Here is a 16,901-nt window from a genome sequence, read left to right as displayed (position 1 = left end):
CACTCGGCTAAAATTTGTTGCGGCTGACTTGTCAATGACAAATAGTCTTGCACAAAAATTCTGAAATGGAATTCATTTTTCTGAATAAACTCCCATCTCAGCTTTTCAACTAGATTGGCAGAGTGCGGCGTGCTGAGCTGGGCTTTTCTTCGAAGACTAAGATTCCAAGAAGCTTCTTAATTGATGAAATCTGCCTTGTCAGATTTCAGGGCTTTTCCATCACTCACTTTTTCAGGCTACGCTTTATCTTCACCTTCTTCTGTACTGCTGCCAACTTCTCTTTTTCTAAACTCGGCTCTACTTGAGTCGCAGAGAAAAGAGAATCCACCCCCCCCCCCCCTTTCAAAGCAGGAAAATCCTCTTGTCACACATGGAAAGAAGCATGTCGACTCGGCGGCAGATTGACTGATAAGTCCTCATCTGACCATAAAACCGAGGCTTGCGATGTCATCGGCAGGTCGCAGTATTAAGTCAAATATTTCAGAACTGCTACCCGAGAGAAAAAAAACTGCGAAGAACATCCCAGAGTGATAACTTTTGAATCTCTCTTCTTTTTTTTACTTTAACATTAGGAAGTGTCACTGCTTCAGACATTCCTGAGGAGTAATGTGGCAATATTTCAAGATGAACCCCTATTTAGCTTCCAACTCAATCACTTTTCTTATAGGCCTCTTCTCCCTCTTTTCATCTTTCATTTTAAATCTCTCTTTTCTCTTAGATCTCTCTGTTTTTTATTTTCTTTTTTGCTTTCTTGTCCTCAACTGTCGCCCCCACTGTCTTTTCCATGTGTTTTGACAGAGGGGCTCTCCACACACACAGTATAAATAAATTACTGAACACAATCAGATTAGGATAATAGTTTGATTGAATCATTTATGTGGTTTACAGTAACTAAGCTTCAGTTATAATGCCATTTGCTTGATAATGGAGTTAAGGTCGAGGATACGTCGCAGCTACAGGAAACACCTTATTAATAAAATAATAAGCAAAATAATAAATAACAAACGAGCGAGTGGGCACGGAATCGAATCACTGGAAGTAATCAGTCTGAGGTGAATGTATGTCACTTTTCGCCGCTCCAGACCACAATTAAAAAGACTGATGATGAATTTTGTCTCCTTAATTGAGTTATTCGTTCGCAGATTTATGAAATAATTTCTTAGCCCCCATCCGAGGTGTTTAAATGAAAGTTTTAATAATCAGAGTACTGCTTTAATCCTGCCATAATCAAATTACATCCACGCATGCAAGCACTCTTGTCACCCCTCCTATTCTATCATGGGTTTCATTTCTCCTCTTGTCTCCTCTCTGAAGGACCCCCTCCCCTCCCCCACAGTTTTTGACATGTACAAGCAGGAGACACGGATTTCAATTTTGTCACAATCCCCACTTTTCTGTTCTTTTTTCACCCTCTCACAAAGTGTGAAATCCTGTTTGTTAATTGACTGATTTTAATTCAAATCTCAGAGCAGAATGATTCTGGAGTCACTCTATGTGTGTGTGAGTGCCTGTGTGTGTCTAAAAGAGAGATGACGAGAGTTGAAAAATGAGAGGAGCAAAAAGGGGAGAGGGAGGGGGAAAAAGTGGTTTGAACACAGGTGCATGACTTAAGTCTGTGTTTCTTGTTTAGCCTATTAATTTAGAGGAGGAGCAGGAGAATGATTGCGATTAATGCAGCTCTTATAAATGCGTTCAGTGATCAAAACTGGCAGCGGTGTTTATGCAACGAGTGGCCATATTCAGAGTGCTTCATATCCGTCCGTGCTGTCACACAGAGCAGAATGGCAATCCTACCAAGCCATAAAACTGAACTTCTGATGTGACTCAAAGTGACAGCGTGATGCACATAACTGTGCACCGACACAAGCTCTGTGCTCTCGGTGCTCACGTGTGATGCAAGCAATAAACAGTCAGATTTCCAAATACGTATACATCCACGTACCTGTAGATGATGCACGCGCAGTCCCTGCAGGTCCCACAGTTCTCGATGTCCTGTCCGGTTCTGTAGGAATGTCTTCTGTTGAGAAGCGCAGAGATGACATATCAGGGGAACAAAATAAAAGAGGAATGGTTTTGTGTTTGTGTGAGCCCACAAAGACATATTGAGGTTATCATTTTTCCCTCGCTGAGTCGAATTTTTGGCACACGAAGTCCTGAATATAAACCAATCTCCTCCCTGAAATCACCCCTGATCATTTTTTAATGAACGATACCCCTTCCAACGGGCTCGGTCGGTTACGTAAACCATGAGTCACTATATCACTCCAGGCATAAAATAATGCTTATGAGGTAGAAGTCAAGTCTGCGTGCACAAGGCCGGGGACTGAATTTAAATACTGGAACATGCAAGATGTGTCACTTTATGAGACAGTAGGCTGTTCAGTCACATGTTCAGATGTCTTCAAAGGGCTGGCATTAGTGTTAACACTGTGATTTGGATTACGCTGCTCAGACATCAGTCAAGTCTTTCCATGGATTCACAGACACGCATCCCTTCCTGTGTATCCATGATTTTTCTTTCGCGTCCCCCCCGCAAACATGTACTATTTTGGAATGATAAGGCAGAAGAAATTACTAAGCTGCTTACAATGTAGGAAGCAGATTAATTAAAGACTTGATGAGAATGGCTTTACACTAAAGAGGCATGGAGCATCTGAAACCACTTGATGACAATCTCTCCCGCCTGCTGCATACATGCATGAGGAACAAGGCTTCGCGAAATAGGTGCGCCCAAACTCCCATAAGCCTCCCCGTGGTCTGACATGAGATCAGTTCCTCAGCATATTGAGAGCTGACACTTGCCTGACTGACATGAGACGTCGTAAAAATAACTACAGATGCTCCCCTGCTTTCTGCTGCTGCTCAATCTGGTGTTGCGTTTTCCTCTTTCTGTCGCTCAACCTGCCGTTTTAGCTTTTGCCTTTTTCACTCTGACCAAATTTATATTGTGTTCTGTCCACAGAGCTTTGTATTGACACTGTGTGCAGTAGGGGGATTGGCTATAAATAGAGGAGCTTCATCACAGCAAGGCTTAGGCGCAACAACCATCTATCTGTAATATTCAGAGCACACGATGCTGGAAAGTTATTACTGCTGGGCTGTGGATATTCCCTTTTTGGTGAAGAATAATCTGTCTACAACAACCCACTTGTCTGCTCCGTTCCATGAGAGAAGAGATAGTCTATTAGTGCAAAGCGCTGTTATGTCTGGCTTTGATATCTATCCATCTTTCTAAATTTAATAAAGGCTGAGCGATTGACTGTTAAAAATTAACAGATGGCTTCTCACACTGTGCTTGGAACTGTGCTGCAAGGCTCTGGTAGCCTTGGGTTTACAGTTCCATTAGCCCAAGGGTTGCAGTCATTTCATATTTACAGCTTCAGTTGTGGGATAGCTCCTCTTTTAGCCCAGGGCTTTCACACTACTTTTAAAACCAAACAAGCCCTTTTGAGGCTCTTGATTTAACCCCAGGCAGCAGCACCTTTCACACTACTGGTAACACTACCTTTGGAAACCACCTTGGGCACGTGGTGCCAAAGAACAATGGTGTGATCCGGGGCCATCTTCACTAGTGTGTGAAATTTCTAGAATTAAATTCCAGACTGTGTGATTTTTTTAAAAAGGCCAACAGCCTTTTTTAATAGCAAGCTCAGGAAATGAGCTCTACTTGCGGAACAGTCCAGCAAACTATTAAAATGTGCTGACCCTGCTGTCATGTAAGATTTGCGCATGTATGTGTATTGCATATTTTTAGAGTTTGGGCTCAACAAGCTTCGGTTGTTCCCAGTTGCTTTGGCTCAATTCTTCAATAACAGTCCAAACTGTCACACACAATATCTGAAAACCTTCAGCTTTAAATGTATGCACATCAAAGAGAGTATTTCTCTTTGTTATCGTCTGTTATTTAGCATTTGCTAATATCTTTTAGGACATTTAAGCAAATAGCTAACAACCTTGGCATGTCTTTGTAATTAAAAGCAGACTTTTTTGTGTTTGGTGGTGGTCAGAAGGCCCGGTGGCGCCAGTGTTCGGCAGCCTCGCCTCTGTCAGTGCGCCCCAGGGTGGCTGTGGCTACAATGTAGCTTATCACCAGTGTGTGAATGTGTGTGTGAATGGGTGGATGACTGAATGTGTAAAGCGCTTTGGGGTCCTTAGGGACTAGTAAAGCGCTATTATAAATACAGGCCATTTACCATTTTTTAAAAAATAGTTTTGCACTTTATTATGTATGTCATTAAATGCAGAATAGTCCACCAGAAAACCAAAATCTGGTGATCCAGGTGTAGGTATATATTTTATAGAGCTTGAGAGCAACAGAGTTACAACAGTTTGTTAACACTGAAGAGCCAACTCATTTTATAGGGCAAGCAGCCTGCCATGAATGTAAGAAGATCCTGGAGAGTGCAGAGGACGGATGCGGCATTCAATGGTTCTTTCTCTTTTACACTGAAAGCGAACACATTAGGTGTGAGGTGGCTGAGAATCTGTGGCCAACAGAGTAACAGGATGTCCAGTGATTCCAGCACTGTTTATTGATGTAGAATACTAGAAAACCGTGTCTTGTTTCCACGCTATGTGCTTAAAGCGATGACAATCTATGTGGTGGTGGTGGTGGTGGTGGTGGGGGGGGGGGTACTTTGCAATTATGTTTACATTTTACGGTCTGTTTACTGCAATTTACTATGTTGTATGATAATTGCAGGAATTTTTTATTCATCACATTACATGCTAATGTATGTGTACTTTTGCTCTACAAAGTATGCAATAAACACTGCATGATAAATCATCTGAATTCACTTTGATACACAACAGCACTCAGTTATCATCAGGAAAATAAGCCGAATGCAATATAGTCAATAGAAACACTGTCAATAGAAACATGTAGAACAAAACTTTTTAGGGAAATTAGAAGATGAGGAAATCACTTGTAGAGTTATTTCGACCAAATACCGAAACATTCTGATGACTCTGGTTTACACAGTGTCAAATGAGCTTGTCATTTTTTGGCAGGAGTAACTTATTCATTGAGACAAAAGCCTATTCTGAAAGGTTCGGGTCACGTTACAGTCTTTTGCAGGTTAACTATGGTGTTTTTTCTATGTTTGAGAGAAACTGTAAAATGTCAATTATCAGTTGTTATTGTGGCAAAAAAATACAGCCAGTAGATCATCAACAAATAGGCTTAGTAGTACATTATTGCTTTATAAATCAGATGAACCCAGGTGCATATGAGACTTGTGCTTTCTCTTTGTTTTCTATTACTGTTGATATGAAGTTTATTGTTGACTGGTTGTTTGGTTATGTTATAGTAATCCCCAAAGTCACCAAAGTCTCAAGTGAAGCACTTAAAGATCATAGTTTTAATTTAAACAGACTTGTTCATAATAATCACAATTTAGAAGTCTCAGTTTTCTGTCTTACCAGGGTGAAACGTACACTGGAGAGTTTATGTGTTATTCATGTGGCTTACATAAAAGTCACTTTCTGTCAACCAGTGATCAGAAAGAATGATACTGCACCTCCTGGCTTACTAGTGGGTACAGCAGGGTGCGCGTGATCTGTGGGTGACAACTGATAACAGTCATTTAATTGTCTAATAACATTCAAAGCAGGTTCACTTTTTCATTATGTAAATTGTCTCACTGAAATTAAATATAGCCTCACCCATCTCTCTCAGCTTCCTTCTTCTCAAGGTCTTGAATGACATCCAGCAGGACCTTAATGGTGTTCTGGCTGGTCTCCAGGACCCCCTCCAGGCTGTGAAGTTGAGTTTGCAAGCTACGAATATCATGCAGAGGGCCATTGGGACTCAAGAGCTTTTCTGTCACCCTGGATGGGTCCAATTTACACCTGGCCCCAGACACCAACCCTCCCAGAATTTCCTGGACCTGTCTCAGAGTATCAGCCTGGGTGGCAGTCAGGGGCCCAGCTGTAGGCCGCCCCCCAGAAGCAGAGCAGCCCCTGGATCCAGAGCATCCCTGCTGATTTGGAGGGAGAGCGTGTTGGCTGTTGGGGGTGTTCGGCCTGACGTTGGCTCCTGAGCAGAGCATTTTGTGTAGCGCCCCAAGCTGAGCCTGGGCTGAGCTAAGACAGCTGGGCTTAAAACAGGCCTTGGCAGGAGAGGAGGAGGAGGAGGAGGACTGCTTCTCTCCCTTCATCACAGCAACTGGCGGAGTTTGAGCTCTGTGCTTCAGAGAGCTGGCTCTCTCACAGAGCTTTGGTGAGTCTTTTATATCCTCCTTTTTTTCCTTCTCTCTATCTTTATCTTTGTTGCTGACCTTGCTGTCTGCCCTGAGCATGGGTGTTCGGACTGCAGGACCTGGCGGATCATTTCCCTTTTTTCGTGGTGTGTATGGTGGAGGCGGTGGAGGAGGAGGTGGAAGTCGAATGCCCCTCTTATCCTGAGCATTGTACGGGGTCTGAGAAGGGGGGGTGTACGGTGGTGCAGCACGAAATGTGGAAGAGTACAGAGGAATGGCTTTAGTTGGTGTTGCACATTGTTGAACATTTGCAAGAGTGGACACATAGGTTTTCACAAGCGGAGGCGGAGAAGTGCAAGATTTCAGTTTTGGGACGGGGGAGGAATAAGGGGTTATGCCTGTGCAAGCAGAAGAGGTATTTTGCAAAGTTTGACATGGGATGTTGCAATGAGAGACAGTTTGAATAACTGTGGCATAAGAAGGTGCAGTTGGGTTCAAGTGAGGTGCATGGGGACCAACTGCATGTGTAGTTGTGTAATATGATATGGATGTGCAAGATATGGCAGTTTGAGTAACAAATGTACAGGGAGTTACATTTGATGAAGGTGTAGCATTTGATGCTGCTGATGGTGGTTGATGTATTACATTTGGGGCAGGGGTTGGCTGTTTGGTGGGATCAGCAGGAGTTACAATGGGTGTTATAGTTGGGGTAGAGGTGGAGCGGGTTAACTGAGGGAATGACACCACGTTTGACATAAGGGGGGTGCAGTTTTGGGTGGGGCATGGCGATGCAGCTGAAGAAGCACTGGAGCAGACTGCGGCTGTGCTGGGTGTTGTTGGTGGGGACACAACAGTGTAATAGGGGACTGGGAGTTGGGTAACAGTAGGTACAGAAGTGGCGCAAGGAATGGAAAGTGCTTTGGGAGGAGGTGGGGCTGTGGAAGCTAACTTGGCTGGAGAAGTACAAGGTAGCTTTGTGCAGTGCTCAGGAGTTTGTATTGGTGCACTTGTAGGTGGGGGAGATGTACAATAAGGCACAGTAGTTGTTTGGGTAGTAGGAGGGTCTGGAGTCACTGTTGGGGATATAGGCTTGCACAGAATTTGCACTGAGCTGGGTGATGGTATTAAAGGTGGGGAAGCAAACGGGCTTTTAGTTTGTGTCTGTGTAGTGGAAAGTTTACGATCAGGAGAAGAGTGACTGGGAGAGCTTGTTTGTATTTGAGCGGTACACTGTTGAGCATTCAGAGGTAGGGTTGGATTGGTACTGGTGGTCTGAATTTGGGTTGTGCATTGTTCCTCACTTGAAGGTGGAGAATGGTGATTTTCAGTTTGACTCTGGGCGGTGCTGTACCTTGAACTTAAAGGAGGGGGTGGGCTCTCAGTCTGAACTTGAGTGGTACAGAGTTTGGTATTTGAAGGGGGTGGGGATGGACGGGGACTTTCAGTCTGTGTGGGAGTGGTGCAGTAGTGCACTTCCTTTCCAGGATCACTCGTTGTCCTATTTAGACGCTTTCTCCTCCTGATCGCTGAGGGAGTAATGCTTCCCTGACGTTTGGGGCCATCTCGGCAGGATACAGAGGAACAGTGGTATGGCTCAGCATTTTGAAGGACTAAAGGGGGGCAGCTGTGCCTTGAGGGTTTTACAGCAGACTTAATTTCGGTTCTTGATACTTTAGACCTTCGTTCCACCACAGTTCGCTCCCCTGGGCCAGGAGGGCCGTTCTGATCTTTGGACGCAGGTAACAACACATGGTTGTGAGTAAGGAACTCGTCTTGAGAGTCATGTTCGTCATCCCCATCCACCCCAACTGAGTCCCCAAGGCTGTGGCTACGAGTGTGGGAGGAAGGGAGAGATTGGGGCTTTTTCAGGCATGGGGAGGTCTGAATGGCTGTGCTGGTGCTTGTACTCGGCCTGCGTGTCATTGGCAAGGTTAGGGAGTTAGCCTGCGGTGGTGCCCAGGTTCGACGTGTAGGACCAGGTGTCAATGGATGAGGAGGCGCTCGAGCTAAAAAGGCAGCCACCACCTCTATAGTGCTCGCCATGTCACCACGCACAGCCCCAACCACAGAGGTTTGGCCAGGTAGATCCTTGGTCTGTGGCCTGTCCCTGTCAGTCCATGGCAGGGGGGACCTGCTGCTGTGTTTGCGAAGAGGATGTGGACTGTCACAGTCTTTGACAGGCTTCTGATGGCTATTGTTTTCCCCTGTTCCACTATTGCCACTGCTGCTGCTACCATCCTCCAGGTCTTTGAAGCGGACCTGGTGGGTGCGGTTGCGGCGCCGCTTGAGGCGACTTTCGATATCGGGGGAGTCTCGATTGAGAAGCACAGAGCGCACGGTCATTGTCCCAGGTAACTTGTCTGCCAAGCTGCTCTTGCCATTGGTCTGGCCTGTGAGCAAGTGGTCAGGCTCTTTGCTCACCATTTCTCCAGCCTCTGTCGCTCCCACAACATCCACACACTGTGAAGGCAGGTTGCTGTTGTGGAGAATCTCTTGTGTTAGTGTGTCAACAAGGAAAGCGATCGCTCCATCACTATATATTCAGTGTAACAGTGAGAGATCTATACGATTGACTGACTACGTTTCACTTTCATCCCAGAAAATACTGTAGATGTAGCAGTCTCTATACAGTATTGCATTTAGCTGCTCAGCTCATCTGTACACCAAGGACTTCCTTTGCAAATAAGATTGTCCTCAAGAAAAGATGGATTACCATTTTCCCAATTCAAGGTATAGTATAGATATCTGTGAGAAAACTTGTCTTAAACTTCCCTTTAAAATCTTATATAAAAATAAATATATGCAGCATCAAATATTCTTTAAAATGTCCATGCTGTTTCATGTCTTCTGAAGTTGTACATGTATTTTTTTGCCTCTTATTCACATTTCTCTTTAACGTTCCAGCAAGAAGAACTCTTGCAGAGGCCAGGGAGGTTACCTGCAGATAAGTGGAGAGGAAGGGAATGCAGCCTATCCTTTGTCTGTCCATCACATTGGCTGGTCTACTTGGCAGCCTGTCCTTCTCCACCTGCTTTGTCCCCTGGGCCCTCAGGAGATTGGATGGCCAAAGTACGGGATTGGCTTGACTGCGTTCCCATAATGATCTGGTCTTTTTAAACTTTTTTTGGTCTCTTCTGCTTCCTTTTTTAAATTTTTTTTTATCACTTTCTTTTTCTCTCTCTGCTTCTTTCTTTTCTCAGCTCTTCTCTCCGTGACTCATTCTCTCATGGTCGAAGGCAGCATGAGTTCCTAAAGAGAGGAGAAAGATAAAGAGAGAGACGAATAAGAGACTGTAATTGTTTCCATATTATTGTGCTTCAGTTTCCATCGAAACACAATGTGCTCGTTCCTCCCGATAATGAAGAAGATGTAAGATAGGCAGCTATTTTGAAATGCATGAGAGCGGGGGTCAACACAGAATGGGAAAAGGAGACATGAATTCAGAAAAAGTGCTGAAAGGATGGAGGTTGGAAAAGAGAGAGAAAAAAAGGCTCGGTGTATCATCAGCAGTGGAGAAATGTAAACTGAAAACAAGTGAAAAGAGATTGTAATTAAGGCCTATTCACACTGGCCAAGGGGGGTGTATAATGTTTCATTCCTTTTTTACGCTCTTTCCTCTCAGTATTGTTAAAAGTAGCCGTGTTTTAGTGACAGCAATAATTTTTGCATTGAGTATCACTTCTGCTCATGGGCACACAGTACGACTGTTGTCGTATTCCTTGGATTTCTCTTTTTCCTCCATGTTTTACAGTCTGTTGCCCTGTTATCAGTTCTTGATGATCTGCCATGGTGACATCCTCTCTGATTCATCTGGTCATTTTGTGACAGTCTGTCCACCATGCTGCAGTTAGTAGTATGTTCTCGTCACCCCGATTCCGTGCTCTGTTTTTGACGATCTATGGCCTTGATACATGCAGTATATATCACTTCATTTCCTGTCTGCGAAACAGGCAGCCGGGCGTGATGCTGTCATTTGCCTTACACGATCTATGGATCTGTTCCTCGTTATCTCCCCGTGATAGCCTCTGACACTGACAGGCTCGGGCTAATTCTGTTGTGCGAGTGTGACTGGCTGTTACTCTGTTCCCCTCACCCCACCCACCCTCCCATCTTCTGTGGGAGGGGTAATTAGTGACTCCTTCACAGCTCCCAGGTTATTTAGGGAGAGAGATACCCGAGGGGCTGCCACTTTTATTTACATCCACTGTTTTCCTCGCTTTCCTCTCTTTTCTTTCCACTGAAGAGGAGGATCTTTGGCACAACTGCCCCCACCCTCCTCCCTCCCTCCCTCCCTCCCGTCAACCTCTTTAAAAACATGGTTATTTGGATTAATCATGATTAAAGTCACAGCAGATAGAGCCTTGAGGGGAAATATCAACCATGCACACTGTGATATATTAATGGATTTAGAAACAAACCGCGGGATTCCTTCTCATTTTACTTTCTTATCGCCGCCATGTATACAGATGAGCCGCTTAACTATGAATCACCCGGAAAAAACAAATGACTCTGAGTTGAGGCACACATTTTTTCAGATGCGGGCGTGGGTGACGGTGCACTACGGAGGCTCAAGAACACAAGCTACGGTTCATCTATAGCATAGAAACTTCTGTTCATTTGACCTTGATGGTGATTTCTCCTTTCCTCACTTCTCCCTGGATAAATTAGTGGTTCCACCCTTCCTGTGTTTTTCATTAATATCCAATTTCACTCCGGTCGATGGTCTACCCATTTCTTGTACGAAGCAGCCTTTCAACCTTCACCCTGACAGATTTCCCTCTACGTATCATAGGGCCATTACCCTTACTCATTCTGGACGTGTCACCCTGAGCACACCTTCCTTTCATCTTTCTCCCATCTGGCCGTTCTCCTTTTTTTACCCACTCTCAGCTCTATCTTTATTTCCCAATCTACCGAATGCTTTGCAGCAATCTCTTCTGCTGCCTCTTTTTGTCTAGTGCTTTCCACAGTTCATCCCCCTCACTCTGCAAACTACCCTCGGATCAAAATTTACGCTGACAGTTTAATGAATCCCCCTCTTAATGCTGCATGGGCTTACCGCTAGGGCTGAGGGCAGCTCTTTTGCACATGTGACATTTCCATGTTGAGCTTTATTGGCAGACAAGAGATAAATCACCAGGGAAGAGGTGGAAGGTGTGCAGTGGCATAATCCTAGCAAGGGTCGTAACTCTTAGCAGTTATTGTTTAGGATGTACCATAGTCTCTTTGCAAAGGTTTTGCTCCTATTCTCTTTCCTGTGTGTGTGTGTGTGTGTGTGTGTGTGTGTGTGTGTGTGTGTGTGTGTGTGTGTGTGTGTGTGTGTGTGTGTGTGTGTGTGTGTGTGTGTGTGTGTGTGTGTGTGTGTGCATCATGAAAATGCTAAGGTCACATCTGATCATCCCGTGCTAAGCTGTTGTGACTCTTAGAAACGCATCTGAACATTCAAAATAGAAGAAGTCAAGATTGGTTCCACAGATATAATAACATTCTGATGATTTCAAGGATACCGAGAACTGTATCCATGCCAGTAGCACACTTTTGGGTCCAACTATGCAGAGGGGATGGGAGGTGTCATGGATTGGATTGTTATGTAAAGACATGTCAGATCAGATTGTCTAGGCACGCTTAAAATTTGTCAGAGAGGACTGCGATGAAGAGGAGGCAGAAAGAGGAAGAGGAAGGAGAGGAGGTAGACATGCTGGGATATATTTAGAGATGCTATGAGACACATAGCAAAGCAAGAGGAGTAGGAATTGGAATAAGTAGGAGGGAGGAAGAGGCGGAGGGAGACAGACAGGCAGAGGGGGGGCAAAAGCAGGAGGAAGCAACCCCTGGCAGCAGAGGAAATGTCATGGTTAGGGTTCAGTGAAGTGGTAAATCAGGAGCATCAGCGTGTCAGGGCATTTAAGGGAGAAGTGGAGAGGAACTAAGAAAAGCTATATGATCAGCTATCGGTCCTGTAAGCACACGGAGGTTAAGAGTTATACCTGTGCTTTGTCACAGAAATTTACACCACGGTCGGCTCAGAGACGAGATGCAAAATGCATAAGCCGTTTTGGTGTTTGTGTTCTTGTCCAAAGAGATTTCCAATTCAAGAGCAGCTCCTTGGGAGTTGCCTGCAGATGACTACTTTGTTAGGTAAGCACTGAGTGTAGTACAGCTCAGCAATCTCACAAACAAAGGGATGTTCAGTTTTATCTAATACAATAAAACCAGCAAGTGCATTTAAAAATGCAAATAAAAGGCTTTTGCATGCACGCGCAAATCAACAGCCTAGAATTATATATAGGTTTAACATATTATTATTATTAGAAGCAAGGGAGTATATGAAGTAAAGCAAGTAAAAGTATTGTCCTCGGTGCTGGTACTTAAATTAGAAAACGGTACTACTGCTGTAGCTGCCTCTCATCGCTGAAAGTCTTGAGCCAGATTATGCTTAACAGCAAATTAAATTAAACAAACACAAATTAAATTATGATTCTTAATTCATTAGATACCCAACGCAACACGGCGAACACAGCCATTGTCATTCCTGTCAGACACTTGTATAATAGCGTCTAAATGTAAATGCTGGTTTGTTTGATTATGACTATGTAGGCTACTGGCATTCCAATTTGACCAGCTTCAATCTTGACAAGCTGTTTTTCAGCAAGCTCTAGCTGCAAAGGAAGTTTTATATAATCAAGCAGTATAAAATAAAGCTATTGCCCAAGTGGTAACCACCGTGGCTGAGAATGAAAGAAGTTTAGCCTCTGGATGTTAACCGCCATGCATTAAAAAGATGGTCTTGTGCAGTTTACTGGTGCTGATGGCTGCATGTGTCTCTTGTTCAACGAATCTCTAACGAAACTCTATCATAAAATTACATTATTTCCAATGACCTGTAGGGGGAGACTCCTCCGGCTGCAACTTGATTTATGAACTCAGCAGGCACTTTCCTAAATAGTTTACAGTTTAAATGACTAGTGGAAAAGCTTTCTTAGTATAGTAAGGTGCTCATTTGATAAACTACAGTGAAATTTAAAGTTTAATGAGAAAGCAGACCCTGTTATATCATCTATTTATATGATCACTACCATATAAGCTAATGGTGCTTTTGGCTTGCTGGTCTGATTGACCTCTTATTCACGACATCTAATCCCAAAACCTGGACGACCATGGTTAAAATGTCAAATTTAAAGTTTCAGAATGTTAGGACGAAAACCTGGTAGCTAGCATTTCAGTCCAACAAACACACCCTTCTTTTCCCTCCAGTTTATTCTAATTGTGAGCATTCGTTACTGTACTGAAGAAGGCTTAAACTAAGCAACTCCACCAATAAGGTTTTGTGCTTGGCTTGGTTTGTTTTTCAGAATGATCAGTCTAAAGAAAGTCATGGACAGATTTGCACAAACAATTATTTATCTCTGGGCAAAAAGTTCCCACTATATCGTCACAAAAAACATTAGACTGATGGAAGAGAAAATGGGTAATGCTGTCTTGATCTTCGAGACAATACTTAAAACTAGCCTAGATGGAGCTAGCCTTTTGGATGCAGAGACTGGAAATTTTCCACTTCATCAGGAGTATGCAGTCTTTGATTGTTCTTGTTGCAAAGTGTTTAATGAAAGTCACAAATCAGATGATTTATAATATAGTTATTTTCATATAGGTTTCTATACAATCTCACTGCTTGTTTGTAACCAGAGGAGTCTCCCCCTGCTGGTCATTATAACAAATTAAAGACACTTTTTGCATTGCCTCTGCTTTTCAGACCCGAAGGCCAAGCTGTGCTTACTACATGCTTCTGCTGTTCCCAAGCGACAAGAAAACAATCATTATTCACCTCACAGTGTTTGGCATAACCATGAGATTCTGGCCTGGTAATACCGTTAGCCCCCCCATCACCACCACCACACACACATACACACACGTCTTAATTTGGAAAAGCAGGTTTGTTTTGAAGCAGTAAGTCTTTGAATTTGTGTCATAAATGGAACATTTTTGAGTTTCAGTGCAGAACACTCTTAAAATTGTATTTAATAACAGATCTGTACCACAGTGATTTAAAGTGCTTTATTGCGATGCTCTGCACACCTCAGGTGGCAAATACTTTCGCTTCTCCTGACGCCTTCATGACTTTAAAAAGTCATTCAAACATGCATAATATGTTATCTCGCAAAGTTTCTCACCAGCTTCTTACTAAAGAGGACACTCTACTTGTTCCAGCTTTCTTCAAGGATGGCTGGATTACCTCTATCTTTCCGAGCGCGAGTGCCAGAAATGATTTGTTCCATCTGTCCTCTTTTAACCAAAATCCTCTGCCTAATATGAAATCCCTATATGTAGGCCAGTGGATGGTGATAAGCATACTTAGCCAACTGTGAGCAAATTTGAGAATGTTTGGGTGTCTGTGAAAGAAAGCCAGAGTAAACATTGTTCTTCCTTGTGCTCATTCTGCAAGCCCAATTGTCTTGCTTCGCTGGCTGCTTCAGTTTGTTTCTTCTACTGTTCACGTCTCCTCGCCACTCTGTGCCACAGATTTCCAAGGTTCCCAAGGTCTCTGTGTGAATTCAGCAACACCTCGTAACTCGTGGTCAGACGGACATGTCCAGTGCACAGCAGCATGTTACACGTATGCAGCACAGTCCACTCCCCTGGGGGGGTTACTCTCTGCCAGGCTGCGACGTTGCTGTCCAAACTAATGTCCCAAGAGTACATCATAGTGTGTTACCTATGAAGCCAGCATGCTGTCAGTCCAGTGGAAACACCTGGCCCGCAGATAGGCATATTCTCCAAGTGCATAAATGAAATTAAGAATAAAAGAAAAGGACACGTTAACTTCTCCTGGGCAAAGACAGAAAATGAAGTGACGCAGATAGATGACAGATTCTTTCTTTTAAAAGCAATGTGCTAAAAGAAAAAAAAAGTGCTAGACGGAAGAGCCGAGAGACAGCAATATCTGACCTCTTTAGAGATGAGAGATGAGATGAAAGGGAGCGATACAGTGGTGCAGCGCAGAAGGAGGGAGAGAACAAGGGGGAAAGAGTTGCGCGACAACAGTCGGGATTAACAGCACAGCGTTTCTTCACACAGGAAAAAGCGGGCGCACGAATCTGCACCTGCGCACGTGCACGTGGAGGTGTGTGTGTGTGTGTGCGCACCCACGCGAAGGAGTACGTGTACGGCTGGGATTGTTTCATGCGCGCCAGTGACAAGATTGCTTCAGTGACGGATGCAAACACATATGCAAACTATGAGAAACAATTACTCTCACATGTGTGAGAAGATTACTGAAGCATGTTAATATGATTGAAATTGAAATGCTCATGTTGCCAGAGCAGCACACACACGCGTGTACGCGTGCATAAATAAACACACACACACACAAATCCATACAAATGGAATTCCCCCATTCAGAGCCTCCTCCTTAAACTTTCTGTGCATAGCTACAAACACTCACACACTCACACATGCACACACACACACAATCCTGCTCATGACAAATGTGCAATGAAAGCACGCTGCTGGAACCTGCAACGCCACACCACCGACAAACCAATCTGAGCTTCTCACTCTGTAAGCTTCTCATAAAGCTGCCCAGTATCAGTAAATGACTCCCACACCTGCAGTAAAGCAAAAATCCAGAAATCACTAGATTTCTCACTCACACTCACAAATCAGCAGGGGCACACCCCCACTGCTGGAATATGTGCACACACACACACACACACACACACACACACCTGCCGAGTATGTAAACAAAATGTATGCAGGCACGTGTGTGCACGCATGCGAGGACCATTCAGCGGGCTGATGGGAGCCAAAACAAAACAATAAGTCAAATATGTCCTCGCTGCCAACGTCCACTGCACGCAATCAACACAGACACTTGTACGCTGCTTTTTAAATCTCACCTCTTCTCTGATTTGCCTAACTCTCCATCTCTATGGTGATGCTGCAAGAAGGCTGCTGATGAGATTGCTGTACTATCTTCCATCAGGACACAGAACTGAGTCACACATACCTCATCTCTCTCTCTCTCTTCCTGTTTTCCTTCTGTGTTGTCTTCCCACAAGTGCTCGCTCCCTCTTCCCAAGCTATTCCTTCACGTCGCTTCCTCCCATTCTTCCATCCCTCTGGCATTCATGTTTGCTTTTTTTTTTTTTAATTCCCACCTCTCTGTCACTGCTTCTCAGTGAGCTTCGCACCGTTCCCCTTCCTCTGTGCAGAGTCCATCTGCTCCTCTCTTGTCTCCCTTTCCTCTCCAGCTCACCTCTTTCTCTCTCTCTCTCTCTCTCCTCCTCCTCCTCTCTGGTTGTGTCTTCCTCTATTTCACCCTCCTCTTTTCTCGTAGATTCATGCCTTTCACGTGGGAACCCTTTTATCCATCCCTCACAGCTTTCAGCTCCGCTGTGCCTACCTAGTTGTCTGAGCGTTTGTTCTGTGTGTGGAAGTGAAAGGACAGGAGGGGGAGTAAGAAGGCAAGAGTGAGCAAACAGGCAGTTATCGTCTCAGATGCTCCTCTCAGTTCTCCCCGTCCTGCTCCTTTTTTGCTCTCTCGCCTTTTCTCTCTGCATCTCTTCATCATGACCTCCTCTCCATGTCGCCATGCAAGCCCCCTGTCTCCTTGTAAGCAAAAGGAGGGAGGGGAGCGAAGAGAGGCTGGGGGAGAAGGAGTGTGGGATGGAGAGTAGGAGGTAGGGGGAGGTGGAGCTAGTG

At 44.3% G+C, this 16,901-nt stretch overlaps 1 protein-coding gene across 6 annotated transcripts in view; it reads right to left on the bottom strand.

The window, feature by feature from the left end:
* Positions 1-16,901, bottom strand: part of LOC113025579 (uncharacterized) — a 45,472-nt gene extending 28,571 nt beyond the window's left edge. Inside the window, exons 1-4 of one of the 6 annotated variants that reach the window (XM_080303611.1) lie at positions 16,207-16,897; positions 9,139-9,449; positions 5,665-8,676; positions 1,943-2,017 (exon numbers count right to left, since the gene is read on the bottom strand). In XM_080303611.1, the coding sequence (XP_080159737.1) occupies positions 1,943-2,017; positions 5,665-8,624 (3,035 nt within the window). In that variant the 5' untranslated portion in view covers positions 8,625-8,676; positions 9,139-9,449; positions 16,207-16,897. Of the gene's footprint in view, positions 1-1,942; positions 2,018-5,664; positions 9,450-16,096 lie in introns of all 6 variants that reach the window. The other 5 variants (XM_080303612.1, XM_026173482.2, XM_080303613.1 and 2 more) reach the window with 5 other exon arrangements.

This window comes from Astatotilapia calliptera, chromosome 7 (genome assembly GCF_964374335.1).
Source record: "Astatotilapia calliptera chromosome 7, fAstCal68.1, whole genome shotgun sequence".
NCBI lineage: Eukaryota > Metazoa > Chordata > Actinopteri > Cichliformes > Cichlidae > Astatotilapia > Astatotilapia calliptera.
Note: the sequence above shows the minus strand (reverse complement) of the source record. Positions and strands in the feature narration are given on the sequence as shown.